Source organism: Podarcis erhardii (assembly GCF_964252035.2).
Source record: "Podarcis erhardii genome assembly, chromosome: 1".
NCBI lineage: Eukaryota > Metazoa > Chordata > Lepidosauria > Squamata > Lacertidae > Podarcis > Podarcis erhardii.
This window is the reverse complement of record NC_138497.1, coordinates 73,143,943-73,167,013: the sequence shown is the minus strand read 5'-3', so window position 1 is coordinate 73,167,013 and position 23,071 is coordinate 73,143,943. Positions and strand designations below refer to the sequence as shown.

Below are 23,071 nucleotides of genomic sequence, written 5' to 3'. Positions count from 1 at the left end.
TTGTTTTTAATGTTTGTTTTAATGGTTACCTTCCTAAAGCAAAATGTTTTATTTTAGGTGCCTTGCAACTTGAAAACCCTCTGCAAACGAGCATAGATCAGCTGACCTCAGCAGTATATGCTCTTCTTCAACTCCACTTGAACTCGTGCAGCAGTCCCTTAAACACTCCAAAGATTCAGAAAAGCACTAAAGAAGCATGGACTGCCACAGAGCACCTCCAGTTCACAATATTTGCAGCTCACGGAATCCTTAGTAGCTGGGTCTCTGTGTGAGTAACTAAACCAAAACGCACCTTTTACCCCAGTGCGCACGCATCACAATGTTTTGATTCATCATAATGTTTGTCTCCCTTTTACAGTTATGAAAAATACTATTTGGTTTGTTCTCTTACCCACAATGGAAGAGATCTTTTCAAACCTGTGCAGTCCAAGAAGGTTGGCACTTATAAGAATTTCTTCTATTTGATTAAATGGGATGAATTGTAAGTGGTGATTTTTTATTTATCTGACTCATAAAAATATTATGGTTTCTCTGAGCAGTAGTTATCACATCCCCTGAGATTCTTAATTAATGCTAGTGATTCCGTCAGACCACATAGTTAACAGTGACTTTCATTTTCTATGCTCTGTCAGTGCATGAAATTCTGAATAGTTTACCAGGTCCTTCAGCATAATTTGCATTAAACCTCCCAACTTTTCAAGATAGAAATAACTAAAAATAAAATTGGTGTTGTTCTACTGTTCAGTTATTAATGTATTCAGCTGGTGAAGAAAACAAGGAAGGAAGCTTGCAAGCCCAGGTCCCATCCCCAGTATTGTCTTGGGGATCAAGCTGCTTCCCACACAATGGAAATTCCTATACAGAACTGGGAATTTCCTCATGTGGGAAACTATGAGGAATCCTGTGTGAAGCTGATGGCATATGAGACATGTGCATACAACCAAGTAGGCATGGGCTTTTTCCCAGATGGCAAACCATTTCTTACACAAAAGTGATGGATGTTGGAAATAGCAATCACCATATTAAAAGCATGGCTTTACAAAAGTCAGCTGATTATTCCTGTTCCATTTCTCATCATGCTTCTAATGACTCTGTTTCTTTGTCACTAATGTTTATAAATATTGCATGAAATATTTTGTCCATGTAAGAGGGGTTTCTGTTGAAGTATGGTGAGGGTTAGTGAGATTGCAATAGTGCAATTGTCTACATTTAGTTGGCAATGGAGAATAAAGCACTGTTTTAGCAATGGGGGAACTGCGTATTGATCTTCTTGAACATATGATATATTTTTAAAGCATAGTTGTCAGTAATTCCTAACGATTCTATTTCTTTATTTTACAGAATAATTTTTCCTATACAGATCTCTCAGTTGCCATTAGAATCCATCTTATGCCTTACCCTCTTTGGAATATTAAATCAAAATGGTGGTAGTTCACCAGATTCCAATAAACAGAGAAAAGGCCCTGAAATGTTGGGTCAAGTTTCCTTACCTCTTTTTGATTTTAGGCGGTGAGTATTCAAAATGTCTTCTGTGGCAAATAGTATAGTTTTGTTAGAGGGAGGTTACCAATTCTAATCCAAAGAAAATAGAATTGAACCTAAGAAAATGGAAAGAGAAATGCATTATATAGGTGGGATGGGCTCTAGATAACAGCCACCTCCTATTTTGAATAATATATTTTAAATATGTTTATTCTTTCAAGGGGTGGAGTGATAGGCTGGCTCCATGTTAAGGATTGTGATACTTTTGAATACTGAGTGGTGTTGACTACAGTCCTGCTTATGGACTTCTTAAATCCCTAATTCATAAGATTTCAGCTATTAAGGTTTTATCACTCTAGAAATTCCACTACTTGTACGAAATTCTCTAGGTTCCCAGTACATTGTCCAGCCAAATGCAGTTGGAAAGCAGTTCCCATCATCCTTGACCATTGGCCATGGTGGCTAAGGTTAATAGGTGTTGGGGCCCTCCAGATGTTGTTGGTACTATATGTTAGCAGCCCCAGAGTGAACTTAAGGAATACTGCAGGTACAGCCTTTTTTCAAGAACACAGAACACAATCAAGTGGGTTGTCATCCTCCACTTGCTAGAAGGCAGAAAAAAACATTACCACTTCAAAATAACCTGTAGATTATGCCTGTCGGAGTGGCAGGATTTTGCTGGTGCTCTTCTGGCCTAGTCTTTTCTGGCTCATTGTGTGTGCGATCTGTGATATTCTGAGTGTAGTGAGTGATTCTCTGTTGTTGTCCCCCCACCCCACTCCACCCCCTGAGGCCTTTTCCTCAGCATTTGTGTCTTTCATTCTGAGCCATTTCCCCCTCAGTGTCTGTCTTTCTTTGTTTTTCCATTAATTATACAGTTGATTCTTCTCTCCCTTCCAATTAATTCTTTCCTTTGTCACCAAATTGTACAGTTGACTATCTATTGCCTTAAACCCCAAGTTGGGGGCTTCCTTACTTATTAATTGTATTTTTCTTACCTGGGTTCAGCCTTCAATTCCTTCCTTTAATTATCCCTCCTGAATTAATTCAGTTTTACTCTTGAATGTGTGCATGAAGCAGCAGCATTGTCACTATGAGCATCTTGCACGACTGTGGTCTTCTCTAAGGTAGCTGTCCTCACGGATGGGCGACATCCTCAACAATTCCACTCTAAGATGTAGATTGCCTTCATAAAACACCTCTCAACTTCTTTAAGGTTGCTGTGTTTGTGGCAGATGGATCTGTGGACACAGCCCATTTGTGTCTCATGCTCTGGCAGCAGAAATAGTATCAAGACGCATTGTGTGAGGAAACTGATCCCAACTAGACTGATCTTAGCAACAGATTATTTTGATGGCAGGGAGCTTGTGGGAGATGACAATTCATTAGGTGACATTCTCATGGAGATGGATAAAAAGAAGGCAGTGCCATAAGAGGGAGGATAAGTCTCCTTTTTGGTGCTTCCATCCTTGTCAGACTTTTCATGCCTCCTGTTTTGCTTGCAGAGGTCATGAATTTTGATCAAATATGCTACTAAAGATTTCAATCCAGAGGTCCACAGTGCTCAGGACTTCTGAAAATTATCTTTATAAGCATATGGAAAATTATCTTTATAAGTTTGCTGATGCTGAAGTATATGAATCAGGTCTGAGATGATTCTATGAACAAAACTTGTTTTTTCTTCCTAGTAATAACTGCTTAAGTTGGCTCTTTATTTGATTTAACAAGCAAATTCTGTCCTCACATTCCAACTGCTATCATTTTGTAACTGATAGTTCTTTCTCTGCACAGAGCACTAAATTCTTCTTGGTTTTGTGTCCGTAGAATGTTGACTTGTGGAACAAAACTTTTACACCTTTGGACACCTCCCACAAACCTTGTCCCTGGAGCAGTCCATAAAAAAGGAAATTTAATGGAAAGAATAGTATTGCAGGTAATGCTAGTTCCCTCTTAATTGCTTTTAAAAGCTTTTATACCCTATGCAGAATTATTTGAGTAGTAATAAATGATCCCTTCACAATCTCATCTTCTTTAATCCACTATGAAAATTTGAGTGCTGTATCTCGTCATTACTTGGACTCTTTTTGCAAAACTGTGAGAGGATATATCTGGCCTCTTTCTGCTTTAGCCTTTTTGTATATGGCTGTGCAGTCCATGCACATACAAAAGAGTAAAATAACTGCAGAGTGATGAAGAAATATGAAAACTTCTGTGACGTAGTTTGCCTGTGAGGGTTTAGACTTAAAGATCTCTGTCTGAGGGATTTGCACATTACAAGTTCTTATACACACAACCCTTTTTCGTGTGCAAGGGTGGGTGTTTAATGCAGTTTAGCAGACGATTTTATCATCCTGATAAGCATGCTGGGAAATGGTGCACGGATCACATTCTCAGTATGCTGTAACTGCAAAAATATACATAGATCCTTGTACTTGAGTATGGACCTTTGCATCCAAAAATGTGATACATGATGTCTGGCCTATACAAACAATGTAATGAGATGGTGTAGTAGAGGCAGACTGTAGTACTTCAAACTGCTGGCAGCCATAATACTTTTGAATGTGCTCCTATGTAAATAAAAAATTAACAGAAAGTTAGAACCTCTCTTCCTAGTACTTCAGTTACTTGTAATAACTTCTAGGGAACATTTTAAAATGGGCTTCTCCACTTGTAGCTTCATTTGTTCGATTTTGCATTCTAAGGTCCACTTTGCACAACACAGTAAAGCTATTTTTAATTATCTGGGCACATAACACCAATCCTGGCCTGACTGCACTGGCTGCCAGTTAGTTTACAGGCCTAATTCAAAGTGCTGGTTTTGGCCTACAGAGCTTTATGCAGCTCAGGACCACAATACCTCAAGGATTGCCTCTTCCCATATAAACTGATCCAGACCCTGCTGTCATCATCTGAGGCCTTTTTTCATGGTCTCCCTCCTTGGGAGGTCTGGAGGGTGGCAATATGAGAACAGGTTTATTCAGTGGTGGCTCTCACTTGTGGAATGCTCTCCCCAGGGAGGCACGCCTGGTGCCATCATTACATAGATTTAGGCACTAGGCATTTGTTTTTACCAGACCTTTGGCTCTTAATTATGTGTGGTGTCCTTGAGTGGGTGGGACATTTTAATCTAGTCTTTTAAAAATAGTTTGTATTTGAGATTTCCCCCCCCCCCTTATGCCAGTTTTAACGTATATATTTGTTTATATATTGTAAGTCACATTTTGCAATGACAAATGTCATATGGAAACTTCATTATTATATACTATATGTATTATTTGTGAGAACACTTCACACTAAATGTTCTTTTTGATATTTATGGTCTGTGGCTTTGATGTTTTGTTATTTTATTGTGAGGGGAAAGAGGACAAAAAGTGGGTGCTGGAAATGAGGTCGTAATTGGGATGTAGAAGTAGTTCTCTGAGTTGCCATGTCATAGTTTGCATCAATAATAAGTTTACTTTTTTAAATTTTTCAGATTGATTTCCCTTCCTTATCATTTGATATTGTATACAAAATTCCTCAAGCTGCAAACAATACCACATGTCATTCCATAGAAACATTGGAAAAAGATTCAAGAGAGCGTCTTCTTTCCATTCTTTCCAAGGAGGGTACACTTGGGTATGTTGCATTGTGTTAAGCGTGGTTAGTCATCATGGTGCCCTCCAAATGTTTTGGACTTCATGTCTCATCAGCTTCAGTTAGGACGGCCAATGTTCAGAGATTATGGGAGTTTTAATCCACAATATCTGGAGGACTTCACTTTGGTTATTCTTAATATTAAGAGTAGCAGTTTGCCTTTCTACATAATTATCCTACAGTCACCTTTTAATTTAATATACATGTTCAGAATGTTGCACTTTATTAGGCGTTGAGTTTTTCTGTCTTCTAGTTTACAAGTCCTGACAAAATTATCTTCATGTAGATGTAGATGCAGAACAATACAGTATTTCCACACATTTGAATCTCATGTCGAAATCTTTCCTCTTTTGTGTGCGAGACAACTTGAAACCTGACATTCTTACAGGAAATACGCATCAGAATACCGTAAAGCATGCTGCCCACCTGTATACAGTGGTGCCCCGCAAGACGAATGCCTCGCAAGACGAAAAACCCGCTAGACAAAAGGGTTTTCCGTTTTTCGAGGCGCTTCGCAAGACAAATTTCTCTATGGGCTTGCTTCGCAAGACGAAAACGTCTTGCGAGTCTTGCAATTTTTTTCGCCCCCCCCCCTTTTCTAAGCCGCTAATAGCCGCTAAGCCGCTAATAGGGTTGCTTCGCAAGACGAAAAAACCGCAAGACAAAGAGACTCGCGGAACGGATTCTTTTCGTCTTGCGAGGCACCACTGTACTGCCATATATGGCAATCATCCATGCATTTATTTTTGTTTTTTATACAGCTTGTATTTTGACTGGATTTTTGGTGATCTGGGGAAATCTTGTCTTTTTATGGTCCTGTTTGCATGAAATAAGTGGCAAAAAGCTGGGATATAGTTGTTAGTGCCTCCCTGAAGGAAACTCGTTTCTTGTCCATTTGAAGTGAAGGGTGATTTACCTTTTTATTTCAATATGTGTAGATTGTGTTGATCCTGATTAGACACATCACAATCATTTGGAAGCTGACTGAAGATGTGATCACAGTACAGTGGTACCTTAGGTTAAGTACTTAATTTGTTCTGGAGGTCCGTTCTTAACCTGAAACTGTTCTTAACCTGAAGCACCACTTTAGCTAATGGGGCCTCCATCTGCCGCCGCGCTGCCAGAGCACAATTTCTGTTCTCATCCTGAAGCAGAGTTCTTAACCCGAGGTACTATTTCTGGGTTAGTGAAGTCTGTAACCTGAAGCGTCTGTAACCCGAGGTACCACTGCATATTTCCAAGTGTTGCAGATTCAGGTGTCTTCAGTATTTCAGTAATCTCTGTCCAGAGGTCAACATGTTAAATATTTCCCTGTTGGTTTTCCTGGACCTCAAAGCTCCTGCTTTTAACCTTTTTGGGTCTGCAGAACCTGTTGACTCTTAGTATGACAGAATAATAGAAGGGTCATTCCATGTCAAATGATCCAGGGACTTTTACTTTACAATTTCATATTGCTTTCATTTTCAGTTTCCTAAAAGTAGTATAAGAGAAGCTACCTGATCTCAGTTTTTAATTTTTTATTTCATCCTGTTTTTGAGTTATGAGGGTTTGAAATTTCAAAAAAATTGACAATTTTGGCCTTGCTGGACTATATAAAAATCTTAAAATCTCAGCCCAGGATTGAAACCCACCTCACCCCTGATGTCAAGGCCAGAGCTTGGGCAAAGCCCACTTAAGCAGTTTCCAAAGTTCTGTTGGGAGCCTTTGAAATGCTTCACAGAGTAGGGTGCAAAGAATTGCAATCCTGTTGGGGTGTGTGTGTTCCTGGTCTGGGTGTCCCATTCCCCCCATTCATTTCAAGACTTTTCTCCTTTGAGTTTGGGACTTCAAAGCACCAAATCCCCTGACTTCATTTGTGATATCAGGTGATTGTCAGATTTGACCCATGAGGCAGATCCTAATAATGATACGGCCTTTGGAGTCAAAAGTGCTGCCAGGGACTGGAAAAAATGGAACCTGTGCTGCAATGGCTCTTATCTCTGACTAAACATAGGGATATAATAAGGTTTGCTTGCTGACTTTTTATGGGGAATACAGTACTTTTTAGCAGTATATGGAACAACCATTTTAATTTCATTTGTGGCAGAGCGTGGAAAGCAATGCTGTGTCAGCTCTAAAGTCTCCTAGCATGAATGCAGCTCAAAAGCCTTGCTTTACCATTCTGACTATAGCAGCCTTTTTCCTGCTTGGGCCTTTTGCAACAGTAGAGTATAATATTGTGTTCTGTATGTCCTAAACTTTGTGGCTGTTTTCTTTCCAAGGGGCATGCATTAATGACCGCATTAATGATCATATATTTATGATAACCATAAATATATTGTCATGAACTAATAAAAACGTTTTCTTTCTTTCTTTCTTTCTTTCTTTCTTTCTTTCTTTCTTTCTTTCTGTAGATTGTCTAGAAAGGATAAAGCATTTTTGTGGGAGAAGAGACATTATTGCCATACAGAGCCAAGCAGCCTTCCAAAGATATTGGCCAGTGCACCAAACTGGGATATGACAAATCTGTCTGAAATATATTTGCTGCTTCAGCAGTGGCCTCCCTTACCTCCTCTGACTGCATTAGAATTGCTGGACTCCAAGTAAGTAACAAGTTCTGAACTATGTTGTGCTATTCTCTTTTTCAAGTGAGAAGTGCAAGTCACATTCATAATTCATTAACTTACTGTTTGCTGCTGTTTGCAGCCTCACAATTGTGTCCTTGGAGATTGCAGATGATTAAATGTGCATCTTGCAAGGCTTAGGGTTATAAATTGCAATTTTTTTAGTAGGCTTGTAGCCTGATTACAGTGGTGCTGTGCCAGTACATAAGTGGGATGGAATGTGGTAGTCACCTCACCAGAACATTACAGTGTTGTTGACATTGGAAGAATGTTATATAGTTTTGCAGGTGGATTCACAATTAGGAATATCCCTTATTGGTACAATCAAGTGTCTTTCCTGTTGTGTTATACTGTATGTACTGATTTGGAGAGTCACAGAATGACAGTGCATTCTGAGAAACATTTCAACAGTCCCCATAAGGAGGCAAGGCTGCAAATTCTCAAGACAATTTTCTTTGTTCCCCTGCAGATTATAGCACATTTTATATATACTGAGAACTGGTTTAGATTCTTCATTAATAAAAATAATTATTTATTCCAAAAACCACCAGGGAAGTATGCTCTTGTCAAAGTTAAACGAAACGCTGTTTGTTACAGATGTTATGCTTTGTAGCTTTGCAGATCAGGAAGTAAGAACAAGAGCTGTGCAGTGGATTGAGGCAATTAGTGATGATGAACTTGCTGACTTTCTTCCCCAGTTTGTGCAGGTGAGATGAATGACACATTTAAATATCTTGAAAGCGAGGGGGCAGGGAACTTGGCATTTACTAATTGCACACAAAAAATATGGATCATTTTGACGTTTTGAAAGTGTAGCATTTAGATACAGTGTTATTTTGTCCAATAAATTCAAACTACGGTTTGTAATTTACCTGGTATGATTGGCAGTTGCTTTTAAAAGACAAACTGGACCTCCCTCCTTTTTTCCTAACCATTTCCATGCATTCCTGGTTGCTTTTGCTACCCCTTTAATGTAGACACCCACCTTCCTTCTTGGCAAGGGCCAGAGAGAAGGGAATAATGAAGGATTAATTGGCTTAGGTCCATCATATAATTAAAAGTGGTTAATTGTTGCTGATCACAGGTTTTATTGCGTATTCTAGTTGTTGACTGCCCATTTGCTTATAAGCCAGTATAAATTTTGATTTATACTTAAAATTTGTGTTTTGTAAGTAGTACTATTTTTCATTGTTATGGGAGGTGTCAAACAAAAAGGCAGATATTCTAAATAAGTACATATTTTCTGAATGAATAGTAATTTAATCTATGCTGAATAGCTTAACATACCCAGGAATATGGTTATGGGAAAAGTTTCCCCCTTAAAATATCTGTAAAACTACATGTGTCTGGTTGTAGTAAGCCACCTACAGTTGTGTTCATTGAGTATCACAACAATATTTTATAATAGTTCAATGTAGCCCCTCAAATAGACAGCTGCTTTAATAACTATGTTGGTTAAAACTTGATCTCTCTTATATATTTAGGCACTAAAATTTGAAACCTATCTGGACAACGCTCTAGTCAGATTCCTTTTGGCCCGAGCATTAGGAAATATTCGAATAGCACACTATTTATATTGGTAAGAAGATCTACATTCTTTTTGTTATCAGATTTTTCTTCTAAGATTTTATATTCCCAGACTTTAGTTAGTCTGAGAATATAAAGTATATTATTATTATTATAGATCACAGTTCCTTAAAGCATAGAAAAATATCTGCTGCCACAACTGGAAATATTTTTAATTACATGTTCTGAAAAACCAGGAGTGTACTTACTTTATGATGTCCTGGGCTGCTTCTTTCTTTTCCAGCAGGCTAATTTACCGTATTTTTCGCTCTATAGGACGCACTTTTCCCCCTCCAAAAATTAAGGGGAAATGTGTGTGCGTCTTATGGAGCGAATGCAGGCTCCATGGCTTCAGCGATAGCAATGCGAAGCCTCCGAAGTGCAGTTGGAGCGCTCCCGCCACGCTCCGGAGGCTTTGCGTTGCTTTTGCTGAAGCCTGGAGAGCGAGAGGGGTCGGTGCGCACTGACCCCTCTTGCTCTCCAGGCTTCAGGGATAGCCGCCTGAAGCCTCCAGAGCACAGCGGGAGTGCCTGCTGCGCTCCGGAGGCTTCGCGTTGGTTTCGCTGAAGCCAGGAGAGCAAGAGGGATTGGTGCACACGAATCCCTCTTGCTCTCCTGGCTTTGCTTCACTGGAGAAGCGCTGCGCAGCTTTCCCTCTCTGCACAGTGCTCCTTCAGTGAAGCGGGAGGAGAAATGGAAGGGGCTCTGTTTCTCCTGCCGCTTCGCTGAAGGGGCGCTGCGCAGAGAGGTAGAGATTTTTTTTTCTTGTTCTCCCCCTCTAAAACAAGGGACGTCCTATGGTCGGGGGCATCCTATAGAGCGAAAAATACGGTATATTGTAAGGTGCCACATTTTACATCAGCCTTTCTCATACTCGTGCAGTTAGTTCATCATTCTGTATCCTAAGCAAGATGATGCTTCGTAATGAAAACCCACGTACAAAGGGTAAGAAAACAATAACACCAATTTAACGTCAAATGTAATGTTCCACTGCAAATGTAGTGGAAGTAGCATGGCCCTGAACCCAGAGATGAAAAGTAGTTTATCTATAACACTTTCTCTAAAGTTCCTTGATAGGAGTCTTCTGTGGAAGCTGAGAACCCTTTTCTGCAGTATTAGAGAGAGCATCTTAACTCTTAATTCACATTTCCTTGCCCAATCCATGGCATGTTTACTCTGGTGTAATTCACACTGCCCACACTGGGGCTTACTTCCTTGTGTTTAGGATTGTAGCCTCTCTCCCTTCACACCTTTTCTTGTATTGCTTGTGTTGTATGTGTCAACTAATACTGTATTCTGTGGCACTTTATAATCTAGTTACTGCAGCAGGAAATTTAGTAGCCTACGGAGGGTGTGCAATTTGTGAAGAAAACTAATCTAATATTATGTAATATTTCAGGTTACTGAAGGATGCCTTGCATGATATCAAACATGGTATAAGGTATGAGCATATCCTTGGTGCCTTCCTTTCAGTCTGTGGCAAAGGATTGAGAGAAGAGCTGGAAAAGCAGACAAAATTGGTACAGATTCTGGGAACCGTGGCAGAAAAAGTAAAACAAGCAAGTGGATCTTCCAGACAGGTTTGTTACGTTAGGAATATATATTTGTATGTGTATTGCTAATTAAAATCACTTCTCATTCCAGGTAAATTTTAACCTTGTACTGTTCATTAACAGATTGTCTTACAAAGTGGAATGGAGCGTGTTCAGTCCATTTTCTTAAAAAACAAATGCCGTTTGCCTCTCAGTCCCAGCCTTGTAGCTAAAGAACTGAATGTCAAGGTATGGTGTGTCTCTATATTTCTAATCCAGTATAATATGTATTTATTCACATCTAGTAATACATGCAAGAATAACCAGCAGGAAAGAGCCAAACTGTTTGGCGGGCATAGGGCAAATGACTTGAAACTGTAAATGATTAAAACAAAACAAATTCCTTCCAGTAGCACCTTAAAGACCAACTAAGTCAGTTCTTGGTATGAGCTTTCGTGTGCATGCACACTTCTTCAGATACACACATGCATTTCGTGCATGCACACGAAAGCTCATACCAAGAACTGACTTAGTTGGTCTTTAAGGCGCTACTGGAAGGAATTTGTTTTGTTTTGACTATGGCAGACCAACACGGCTACCTATCTGTAACTGTAAATGATTAAAACCATTGTTGGATAAGACGAAAGGTCAATCAGTCCAGTTTCTAATATTAGCCAGACAAGTCTCTCTGGGAAGTTCACAGGATGGCATGAAGTCAAGCACTCCTCCCTTTATCTCCCTAGGATATGGCACGTGGAATCATGTTGCCTCTGTATATGGAAGTTCCAGTAATAATCAGAAGACAGAACCTAAAATTCTCTGTATGGGAATTTTTGACACAAATTTTGAAAGTGCTAAAGAAAATAAGACCACCATAATTAGAAATACGCATACAGTTTTTGCATAATCTCATCTTGACTTCAGTTCTTTGTGAAATTTGAAAGCAAATACAGTCATACCTGACTTCCAAAACATTTGGGAACCAAGGCGCAGCTTCCAAGTCAGGAAGCTCCTGCAGCCAACCAGAAGCCGCGATGGATGTTCAGGTTCCAAAGAACGTTCACAAACCTGAACAATTAACTTCCAGGTTTGCGGCGTTGGGGAACCAAAAGGTTTGTCTCGCAAGGCAAGACTTCCAAGGTACGACTGTACCGAGGTACGACTGTACTAAACTGTCAAATAAATTTGAGTAGGTGCACAGCTGTAGGAAGAAACAGGAAGTTGTTGAAGCCATATTACTTTTCAAGTCCCCCCCCCCCCCGCATTCATGAGCACGGGATAAATCTTTTTTAAAGATACATTGCTAATAAGATACAAAATAAGTAACAATAAAAGGAGGGAGAATTAACAATATAGACAAATATGTATAGTAAATGCAAGCAGATTTTTCATTTAAAAAAGCTTTATAATACTGTTGGAACATACTTGGCTATTTTTATAATGAGGCACTAGGGCAGTGTTTCCCAACCGGTGTTCCGCGGCACACTAGTGTGCCGCGGGACGTCGGCTGGTGTGCCGTGGGAGGGAGGCGGGCGAGTCGGGCGGCGAGAGGCAGGGCGGCGGCGGCGAGCACACGCGGGGCGGGGAGCGAGCTCCCTCCCACATCCCATCGCCCCGTGCTCCGCGCTGGTGTCCACAAGCCTTGCGCACCCGGGGGATCTCCCCCCGGGAGCAGCCTGCAGCGTGGAGCACGGGGCGCCCTCCAGAGGACGCCCCGTGCTCCGCGCTGGTGTCGGCCAGCCTTGCGCACCCGGGGGATCTCCCCCCGGGAGCGCAAGGCTTGCGGGCAGCAGCCTGCAGCGCGGAGCACGGGGCGCCCTCCAGAGGACGCCCCGTGCTCCACGCAGGTGTCCGCAAGCCTTGCGCACCCGGGGGATCTCTCCCCGGGAGCGCAAGGCTTGCGGGCGTCAGCTGGCAGCGCGGAGCACGGGGCGCCCTTCGGAGGACGCCCCGTGCTCCGCGCTGGTGTTGGCCAGCCTTGCGCACCCGGGGGATCTCCTCCCAGGAGCGCAAGGCTTGCGGGCGGCAGCTGGCAGCGCGGAGCACGGGGCGCCCTTCGGAGGACGCCCCGTGCTCCGCGCTCGTGTTGGCAAGCCTTGCGCACCCGGGGGGCGCATGGGGCGCCCTGAAACAGAGGGTTCCCCATGCTGCGGACTGTAGCCTGCCGCCGGACGCGCGGGGCGCCCTGAAGCAGAGCGCCCCTCGCGCCAGGCAGACATGGGCCAGCCCCACAAGCTCGGGGGACAGCGGGGAGGCGCAGCACCGCCATCCCACTGTTCCCCGACCTGGTTTTTTTGGGGGGAAATAAAGGAAAAAATTTTTTCCTTTATTTCCCCCCTCAAAAAAGTAGGTGCGTCCTATGGGACGAAAAATACGGTACTTACTATTTCATAATAAAGTACTTATAAAATACTTTCTTTGTGTTTATTTGATTCCTATTAAAGAGAGTTACTTTATATATAGTCAATATAGGCACAGAGTTAATTTTTTAAACATTTTCTAATGGTGGTGTGCCTCGAGATTTTTTTCATGAAACAAGTGTGCCTTTGCCCAAAAAAGGTTGGGAAACACTGCACTAGGGTTAGATGATACAATTCAAATCTCTGGAAATCTGTCATCCTCACTTCATCAATATGGCCATGAGAAATAACAAAAAGATACTGCTTTTAAGTTGGACTTCTGTATCCTTTGTGGTTCCCTTATTTGCTAGTTTAGCAAAATTAATTATAATATTTTCTTGTAAGGATAGTTGGAGCTCTTTGGTTGCCTTTGTATTGCTAGTTAGTCTACCATTGCAGTAATTAATGTAAATTGTATTTTGCAGGCATGTTCCTACTTCAGTTCTAATGCAGTACCTCTTAAACTTGCTCTGGTGAATGCAGATCCCTTGGGAGAAGAAATTAATGTCATGTTTAAGGTACATTTTTTCAGCATGTGTTTGACAGACATATTTTTGTGGTAACATAAATTTGATAAATCTTTTAAAACTAGTTAGCTTTATGATACATACCTATGGCATGTGTGGCTATTGCAGTAAAGTAATTGGGTGGGGGGCACCAATACAGCTACTTGCCAAGGGACCCTAGGTATGCCTCTGAAGGAGCTATAGATGGCAACGAAGCCCTGAGCACAGAATGCTGTTCTCTGAGTTTCTGAGGTTTTTCCAGGCCTTGCCCATTCATCTTCAAATAAGAAGAACTGAATTTTCTAGCCATTTCTGGTCTTGTGCAGAAACGTAGTTGACTGTGCACACCCCAGCTTATGACACATGACCTGTTGAAAGTCATTCTCTCTATTTGCATCCTTACTTTTGTTCTAGGTTGGAGAGGATCTGCGTCAAGACATGTTAGCCTTGCAAATGATAAAAATTATGGACAAGATCTGGTTACAGGAAGGACTGGACCTGCGGATGGTTATCTTCAAGTGCCTTTCAACTGGCAAAGATAGAGGTGCAAACCGTTTGTAGTTCCCAGAGAATAATGCCTTCCATGCCATCTAGATTTTGGTCTGCTTTTCATGTCTGTTCCCAGTGGGAACACAGCTTTAGCATGATTGCTCTAAAGCCTCTGCCTCAAAAGTATGTCTGCATTTGCAGATCAAGCTAGAGAAACACCTTGCAAGTGTAGTTAGTAGCATCTTTGGGGGATGACATAGACAGAGCTATCTGATATAAAGCACCCTCCTGCAGTTTCAGCTGTGTCTGAAATCAGTTGGATAAAGTGTTAACATGGATGTAAAGGAAATTCTATCCCATATGAAGAAATTTCAAATATATGATTGGAGAGGAGAGCTAAAAATTGTAAGGATTCTGCTGCTAGCAACTTCTAAGTCTAAAACTGTTAACGTCTTTTTGGTTATCTAAAAAGTATTGATTTGATTTAAAGATCAATTTGAATGAGCACGGGTACAGATATTACATGTCATGCAACATTATTTGTCAGCAAGCACTTCGGATTCACAGAAGTATTTCTTTAAAATGTTTGAAGTTAAGACTTAATTTAATCCATTATAGAAATAGAGTAAAAATCCTGTATGCCTGACAGTAAATATTTTTTTGCTTATTGGATTGCTTAAGGTTTGGTGGAGCTTGTTCCAGCTTCAGATACACTTAGGAAAATTCAAGTAGAGTATGGAGTGACAGGGTCCTTTAAAGATAAGCCCCTTGCAGAATGGCTAAGAAAATACAACCCTACAGAAGAAGAATATGAAAAGGTAACTTTAATATGAAACTGATGCCGGGAAAACGTACATGGAGCCAGGCCACCTCTCCTCCTCCCTGCCCCCTGACTTTTCCTTTGCACACCAAGGATTACTGTCTGAGTCCTGCTTCCCTCTTTCCTTAAAAGAGCCCTACTGTGTCAGTTTATCTAGTTCAGCAACCTGCTTCTTGCAGTGGATAGTCAGATGGCTTTATGTTTTTCATAAACTTTACATTGTTTTAAAGTATATTTTATGTAACCCATTCTGAAGACCATTCAGTGAGCGGGAGGCTATAAGTAAATATGGCTTCAGAACATGAACTGATTATGATATGTAAACTGCCCTGTGATGTTTGGATGAAGGTACACACACACACACACACACACACACACACACACACGTTATGAGATGTAGAGTAATCGTTGCTATTGAGAAAAGGGCATAGCTCAGTGGGAGGGCACATATATTGCATATATAAACTCCAGCTTCACCCTCTGACATCAGAAGCAGAGATAATGACATCGATGTTTAGATCCTAGAAAATAGCTTCTGTCTGAACTAGGTGGACAAGGATGTTACTTAAGGCAAGCTTTATTTTCTTGGGGGGGAAATGGTTAGTAGGCTTAGCTTAATTTTTAAAAATAAGATGCTAAATATTTATTCTAGCATTTGTTTATTTTAAAAGGAAACTATTCTATTGTGCCTTGGGGTGGTCACTTCAGTGCTGCTAATGCAGCAGTTTGACTTCACCCCCAGAGGCACATTGCATTGTCTCTCGAGACAGATGGATGCCAACCAACTAACTAGCCAGATTCTGTTGTGATGTTTAGAAACTCCTGTTGAAGTACATAACAGGTTTTTTAAAGCAAATATTACATATTGGAAAGAAAAGGAAGATCTACAGTAACTTTATTACTATATTACTTTGATACTTTTTATTCTAATTTTAGTGCAGTTTTTTCGTTACACTTCCTAATTGCGCATGTTTCCTATTAATTTGTAGAAGCCATTTTACTGTGTGCCTTAATACGTTTTTAACTCTTCAGGTTTTCTCTCCCGTAACTCTTCTTAACACCGCTAAAACCTACTTGCAACACCTGGCACAAGATGGTGCTTACTCTCTTCCAGTTGATCATATTACCCTATTAACTTCTCCAAAATTAAGCAAAACTTAATACAATCCTTAAAAGTCCCTAATTATGTTCTATTTGAGTGATTGGCAGTTCTGCTACCACACTTGACTTATGTATGATAAACCACAGTAGTATTCTCCAAGTAGTAAATTAGATTGAATCTAACTTAACATTTATTTTTCCTTATACTAGGCTTCTGAAAACTTCATATATTCTTGTGCTGGGTGTTGCGTGGCCACCTATGTCCTAGGTATCTGTGATCGTCACAATGACAACATCATGCTTCGAAGTACAGGACATACATTCCATATTGATTTTGGAAAGTTTTTGGGCCATGCACAGATGTTTGGGAGCTTTAAGAGGTATGATTTCAAAGTAAAATTTGAGGCTTCACTATACAGCTAACTTTACAGCTATAGTAATGAATGGTCTTGAAAAGATCGATAGCTTTCTGTGGCAGTATGCTCTGTTAGCTGTAACTTTTCTTCCAAAATAATGTTAAATATGACAGTGTATGATTGCCATACAGACTCTGCATCTGATAAATAGAGCTACATTGATCTTATTTCGACCTATGAAAATATACAAAGAAGGGAAGGGGGCTGTGGGCCACTGATACACTCTGAACCATTTGCTTACAGCAGTTGCTTCCTTCTCCATTTTGCACAATTTGCAGAGTTCCTGTGAAATTCCCTCACGTTAGAAGTTTAGAAAATGAAATTTCAGTACTTTAAAAATCTGTATTTAATTTATCTCTTCTTTCTAAAGGGATCGGGCTCCTTTTGTGCTGACATCAGATATGGCCTACGTTATCAACGGTGGTGAAAAACCTACCATCCGTTTCCAGTTGTTCGTAGATCTCTGCTGCCAGGCTTATAACTTGATAAGGAAACGAGCCAACCTTTTTCTTAACCTCCTATCACTGGTAATAGTTTTTGTATTGTAGGAGGTTTCACCAAATAAGGCAAGAGGCTTCCTCTCCTCCTGCAACCTCTGTTCCAGACTGTCCCTCAATCTTCAGAGCATATTTTGGAAAAGGGTGTGCAGGATGCTGAAGAAGAGAGGAGAGGATGGGGAAGTTCTGTTTCTGGGAGGGGAAGTCAGTTGTGCAAGTGGGCTTGTAACCCTTGGATGTTTTCAAGTGAATGGTTCTTGTGCTTAAAGACAACTATGTAGTGTTAAGTGCAGGAAACTGCAGATTAAATTTATGTCATAATGACTGCAGTAATAAAATTTGGAAATGCTATTTTAAAATATAGTACTGGTTTGGTTTGGTTTGGTTTGGTTTGGTTTGGTTTGGTTTGGTTTGGTTTGGTTTGGTTTGGTTTGGTTTGGTTTGGTTTGGTTTGGTTTGGCTGTACCAGTGAATATTTGATCTTCTCCATTTTTAAAACATATCTGTTCACTCTATAGATGCTCTCTTCTGGATTACCAGAACTTACTGGAGTTCAAGACTTGAAATATGTCCAGGATGCTCTTCAACCCCAAACTACAGATGCTGAAGCTACAATTTTCTTTACAAGGTACCACTTTTTCTTTTCTTTTTACAAAAACCTTATTTATGCATGTTCATCAGTTTTAATAAAGTAGGTGTGATCAATTCTGTGATCTATGAAAATAGTTTTCCTTTTTACTCCAATTAAGCAAATGTACTGTACATCTCAAAGGAAATGAACATGATCTGATTCCTCCCCACTTTTTTGTTTTTTAGGTTGATTGAATCAAGTTTGGGAAGTGTTGCCACAAAGTTCAATTTTTTCATTCACAACCTTGCTCAGCTGCGTTTTTCAGGCCTGCCTTCCAATGATGAGCCCATCCTCTCTTTTTCTCCCAAAACATACTCGCTTAAACAAGATGGTCGTATCAAAGAAGTGTCTGTCTTTACATACCATAAGCGATACAACCCAGATAAATATTATGTAAGTATGTGGATCCATACTGTGTCTTAAGATTTCCAGGTTTTGCCATTTTTCATTTTATTATTGGTGCAACATGCAAAGTCCTGAAGCTGTTGCTTCTCCACAAATATTGCCTATGTATTATCTTGGAACTTGACATCAGGTTCATCAAGACATTTAACTGTGGGGTGAAAGAAGTAGTTTGTTACTTTATTAAGAAGGGTTCCAGCCAGAGAGGCAGTTGGCCATGGAGAAGCTCCCTTCATTCCATAACGGGATAGACTCTGAAATCCTGGATGTGTGTGTGTTCTTTTGCCTTGCATGCTTCTGCAGATCAGGAAGCCATGGCCAGTTCCTGTCTGCCATCATTCAGTGTTTATATAACAGCTTAGCAATACTATTTCAACAGCTCAGGATCCCAGGGTATGATCAGTCTGAATTGCATTTTCCACAAATCTAAGTGCCAAGCTTTAATTCCACAATCTAACATTAGAAGGGAAGCATATTTCCAGGATAGTGTCATACAGTAGAAAATGAATTCTGTAAATGTTGGCTTCCTGTTCATATACATAGTGTGCGCATACACCCTGTCACAGCAAAAATAAAACCAATGTAACCTTGAAAATAGCTTGCAGCCTGTCACTGCTGCTTTTCTCATTAATGAAACTCCGCTTTCCTGCCCTCTTATGTAAGAGCTTTGAGGACCTATAATTCTGAGGACCTATAATTCTGAGGAAGAAACCTGTATACACACTTGCAACACCTGGTACTGAAATTATTATTGTTCTTTTTGTGTGTTTAAATGCTTGACACAATGACACTGTCTGCTTTCTTTTGTTGGATGATGGGAAATAGATATAATAAAGAATTTATGTGTGTGTGTTTTTAAAAGTTATTAAAGTGTGTTCCTTTCTGATTTGGCAGATCTATGTTGTCAGGGTTTTAAGAGAGGGGCAAAATGAACCCACGTTCATTTTTCGGACATTTGATGAATTCCAGGAATTCCACAACAAGCTTGGCATCCTATTTCCTCTTTGGAAGTTACCAGGGTAGGTTCCTAAAAACTCAATTAAATATAAACAAAGTAATTTGAAATCCACTGAGCTTTCATGTTTTGCAACAATTAAATTTTCTCAGTAACATTAAAAAGTGGACATAGCAATAGTTCAACGTGTAATATCTATGCTATGCCATGCTATGCCCATCAGCCATAGCCTTTCCTGTGAACTGAGGCTCACTTCCTGGGATTATACACAAGTGAAGTGTGAAAATTAACCTTTTATGAAATACATTTCCCCATGTATGCAGTACTCTTAAATTCCAGGAGCTAGGCTGTGAGTATACAACACTTTGTTGTAACTGTCTCTGAAGGAAAGTATCAAAGAAGGATACAGAATAGTCACTGTAGTTCCATAGCCCTAAAGCCTTCATTTATTTCAGTATCTCCTTAAGTGCTGTTGAGCTTTTTACTTTTTGTAAAAGTAGTAGTAGCTTCTCCCTGAAACAAACTGTATTTCATGACTCATTTTTTAATTGAGAAAAGAATATCATTTTAAATTAGTCTAAAATTCTGCCTGGGTCACAGACTGGTATACAGTTTTCTGCCATTCTTAAGGATATGGTGTGTCAGAATGACTCAAAGGATGTTATAGTAACATACTAAGGGTAACATGTAGTGCTGGTCATTCACCATTTACTTCAGCAGGTCTGCTCTGAATATGACATAGATGTCACACACAGAACTTTGCCTAGTAATAGCTATTAATTGTTGCTCAGTTCTCTTGAGTAATGCAGACACATGAGAATTTATTTTCTGTATTTGTCATTTCATTTCTGAAAGGGACTATAACAGTTGATGATGCTTGAGTATTTGCTTTCAGTGATTTTAGAAAAGGGAGAGGGGACAGAAGGGTGGAAAATATTTCCTTGGAGCATGTGTGTTGCCATGTTACCTTATACTTGGAGTACTCTTGATATAGTAACAAATACTGGACAGCTGACAACAGTATAATTTGCAGTGTTCCTTCTGTTCTATTGTAAGATTGCCCAAGCTTTTGGACCAACTCATAGATTATACTAGTATCTTGTCTTATAGTCTTGAAGTATTTGATTGTTTACTTCAGCAAAAGTTAAATACTGATTGTTGCTACTTACTATTGTTATTAATGTTGTGTTCATTGTATCAATATTGCAGCTTTCCTAGTAAGATGGTTTTAGGAAGAACACACATAAAGGATGTGGCAGCCAAAAGGAAGGTGGAACTGAACAGCTACATACAAAGTTTAATGAATGCATCTGCAGATGTTTCGGAGGTAGTTCTACAAAGTAATATAAACATCATTGTTTTAATTCCTTTATGTTGGGTACAGTCACCTCATAATAACATTTTGTCTTTCCACATCTAGTGTGATCTTGTTTATACATTCTTCCATCCCATACTTCGTGATGAAAAAGCTGAAGGAATAGATGGAATAGCCAAGTGTACAGGTAAGAATATCACTTTTAAATCGTGTCCTGAAAAGTGAAAATATTTCTTGTAGTTACATTCTATCAAGCACAAAAAGTGAAATCATAAAGGCAGGAGGACAACTGTATTGAACTAGTTATTGAACATTTCAGTCATTCTCCCCCCCCCCCCAGTTTTTCCTAGCATACAAACCAATAATTCAAAATAACTTGAGTGTGAATAAAAATATTTACCTGTTTAAAGTGTCCTTGAAAGAGAATGTATCTCAAAACATTTACATTTGAGGGTTTCTTTTTCTATTTTAAAATACAAGTTCAATGATTTTGTGTGCTGGTTTTCTTCTCCCCTCCCCTTTTTTTGCTTCATTTCTTGTTTTATATTGAATAGAAGAACCAGCAAATAGAATATATTTCAACAAATGTCACATTTCTCATTTTGCCAAAGAAGTCCACCCATGAATAAATGTCTCCCTTCTACACTCATCTGTAATTTAAGCTCTGTGGGAAATTGTCAAACCACAAACATATTGGTATAAAGTAGTGAAAGTTTTTAATGGAGAGGAGGTGAATTTGTTATCTAATAAAGTGTGTGTGATTTGTCCAGTGGGCTTTGTGCAGTTCACTCTATTTTGTCACTATCTCCTCAATAACAGTTTGTTGGATTCATCTCTGATAGTGTAGCCTTATTAGACTTTACCGATTGGTGGGCTCTGCATTGCTCCCAGGAGGGAGGGAGGAAGTCAGATGACACCGAGGGTTGGTTCAGAGAAAGAGTTCTTTATTTCTGCTCTCCAGAACAGCAGAAAGGCACTTGCGTGGTCAGTCCACAGCAAGTCCAAAGAAATGAGAAATTTCATGCAGTATATATATATCCTCCAGGCACCCTCTCCCCCTTCCCCAGGAATCCAACCACGTCAGCCTATACACGCAGGTTGACATCACATGTGTTCCTGCTCCGGTATTCTTAACAATAAAAGGGTTTTCCTTCCTGTACTTCTGACCATAAAAGGGTATTCCTGTTCCTACTCTTATCTTGGAGCAAGAGGTCACCAACTCCAAGAACACACTCTGGCGCTGTTCCCAGACTAGGTCTGTGCGTCAGTGTGGTCAGGACGTAAGATAAGACCTAGACGTGTCATCCCTGTTCTACTGGAACAGCCAAGGTCATCCTTGCCGTCATTAACTGATAAAGGAGAGGGCTCTGAGCACTTGTTTATACAACCGGGTTTTTGTTTATACATTGACTCAGAGCTCGTTAATGGATTTTAGCTAAGGAAAAATAGGGATTTTGGTGCCTGTTTTAAACTGCCTGCACAGTCAGTTTTTGGTTTGGGAAACCCATTCCTTCAATAGTAATGTGATATTACATGTTGTCATTTCAAGTAGTCAGAACTCCATAAACTGGCCTTTTCAGAATGACCAGTACTGATCACAGAGAGTGCTTTTCTCTCACATCCCAGTTACCCATGGTGCCACTCTCTGATAGCAGGGAATGATTTTCCCTCTGTGGGAAAAGGGAATGACAAGTGCACAGATTAGATAACGTTCTGACTATGGAATGTAGAGGGAAATATCATTCTGCCTTTTCTTTTTTTAAGATGTGAGCCCTTCAAGTCCTACCTCGGGCAAAGTAGGAGGAGAAGTTAAACTATCTATCTCCTATAGAAACAGCACTCTGTTTATCATGGTGATGCACATTAAGGATCTGGTATGTACAAAACTGGAAAATGCATATGATAGTTCATAGTAGATTTTGGTGACAAGTAGTTTGCTCTTACCAACAGTTATTTCTAAGGGTATAATCCCTGTGATAAAAATCCCTGTGTTATTTAAACAGCAACGCCAGTGTCTTACTTTATTTCAGTATGGTTGATGGTTGTTTCTTACACCAGAGATGTGCTCTCATTCTCAGGTGACTGATGATGGCACAGACCCAAATCCATATGTGAAAACATACCTGCTTCCGGACATACATAAAACCTCTAAACGGAAAACCAAGATATCACGGAAAACAAGAAATCCAACATTCAATGAAATGGTAAGCTGAAATAAGCTATGTATAATATTCTGTGGCTTTTCAAAGCAAATCCATGTTACATAGCTATAACTGATGGAACACATCAGTGGGCCCCCATTGAATTGCCCCAATGGGAGTAAGAAACATACTCTAAATCACATCTATCTTGCAGCTGCCATAACACATGCTGTATGAAACAGCTTGGGGCCAGAATATATATATGTCTGGCTGTACAATTTTCCAATTGCTTTTACATCCCAATATGCCTTAAGCTGTTAAGAGAAGTCTACCACCTTTTCAGGGTGCCCAGTGTGGATCACAGAGAATGCTTTTCTCTCACATCCCAGTTAACCGTGGTGCCACTCTCCAATAACAGGGAATGATTTCAAAAATTGGGAGGTTAGCTTTATCCTTGAAAGCACTGTATCCCTGTTTATGAATTCGGAGTGGGAGAGGAGAGCCTCTTCTAAAATATTTTCTTCAAGCAAGAATCCAGTGCCAGGATTTTCCCTGAAAATCTGCCTCTTTAAAAAAAATT

The 23,071-nt window shown here is 40.1% G+C and overlaps 1 protein-coding gene across 2 annotated transcripts in view; it reads left to right on the top strand.

Annotated features, from left to right (window-relative positions):
* PIK3C2A (phosphatidylinositol-4-phosphate 3-kinase catalytic subunit type 2 alpha) overlaps positions 1 to 23,071 on the top strand; it is a 58,792-nt gene that overhangs the window by 30,716 nt on the left and 5,005 nt on the right. For both annotated transcript variants that reach the window (XM_081840061.1, XM_081840060.1), the window contains exons 11-32: positions 58 to 268; positions 359 to 481; positions 1,342 to 1,509; positions 3,307 to 3,415; positions 4,958 to 5,100; positions 7,512 to 7,700; positions 8,335 to 8,428; positions 9,206 to 9,300; positions 10,687 to 10,867; positions 10,964 to 11,068; positions 13,644 to 13,736; positions 14,139 to 14,268; positions 14,895 to 15,031; positions 16,345 to 16,514; positions 16,921 to 17,077; positions 17,566 to 17,675; positions 17,864 to 18,071; positions 18,975 to 19,099; positions 20,245 to 20,362; positions 20,456 to 20,537; positions 22,115 to 22,224; positions 22,429 to 22,554. In XM_081840061.1, coding sequence (XP_081696187.1) covers positions 58 to 268; positions 359 to 481; positions 1,342 to 1,509; positions 3,307 to 3,415; positions 4,958 to 5,100; positions 7,512 to 7,700; positions 8,335 to 8,428; positions 9,206 to 9,300; positions 10,687 to 10,867; positions 10,964 to 11,068; positions 13,644 to 13,736; positions 14,139 to 14,268; positions 14,895 to 15,031; positions 16,345 to 16,514; positions 16,921 to 17,077; positions 17,566 to 17,675; positions 17,864 to 18,071; positions 18,975 to 19,099; positions 20,245 to 20,362; positions 20,456 to 20,537; positions 22,115 to 22,224; positions 22,429 to 22,554 — 2,984 coding nt within the window. The remainder of the gene's footprint in view (positions 1 to 57; positions 269 to 358; positions 482 to 1,341; positions 1,510 to 3,306; positions 3,416 to 4,957; positions 5,101 to 7,511; positions 7,701 to 8,334; positions 8,429 to 9,205; positions 9,301 to 10,686; positions 10,868 to 10,963; positions 11,069 to 13,643; positions 13,737 to 14,138; positions 14,269 to 14,894; positions 15,032 to 16,344; positions 16,515 to 16,920; positions 17,078 to 17,565; positions 17,676 to 17,863; positions 18,072 to 18,974; positions 19,100 to 20,244; positions 20,363 to 20,455; positions 20,538 to 22,114; positions 22,225 to 22,428; positions 22,555 to 23,071) is intronic.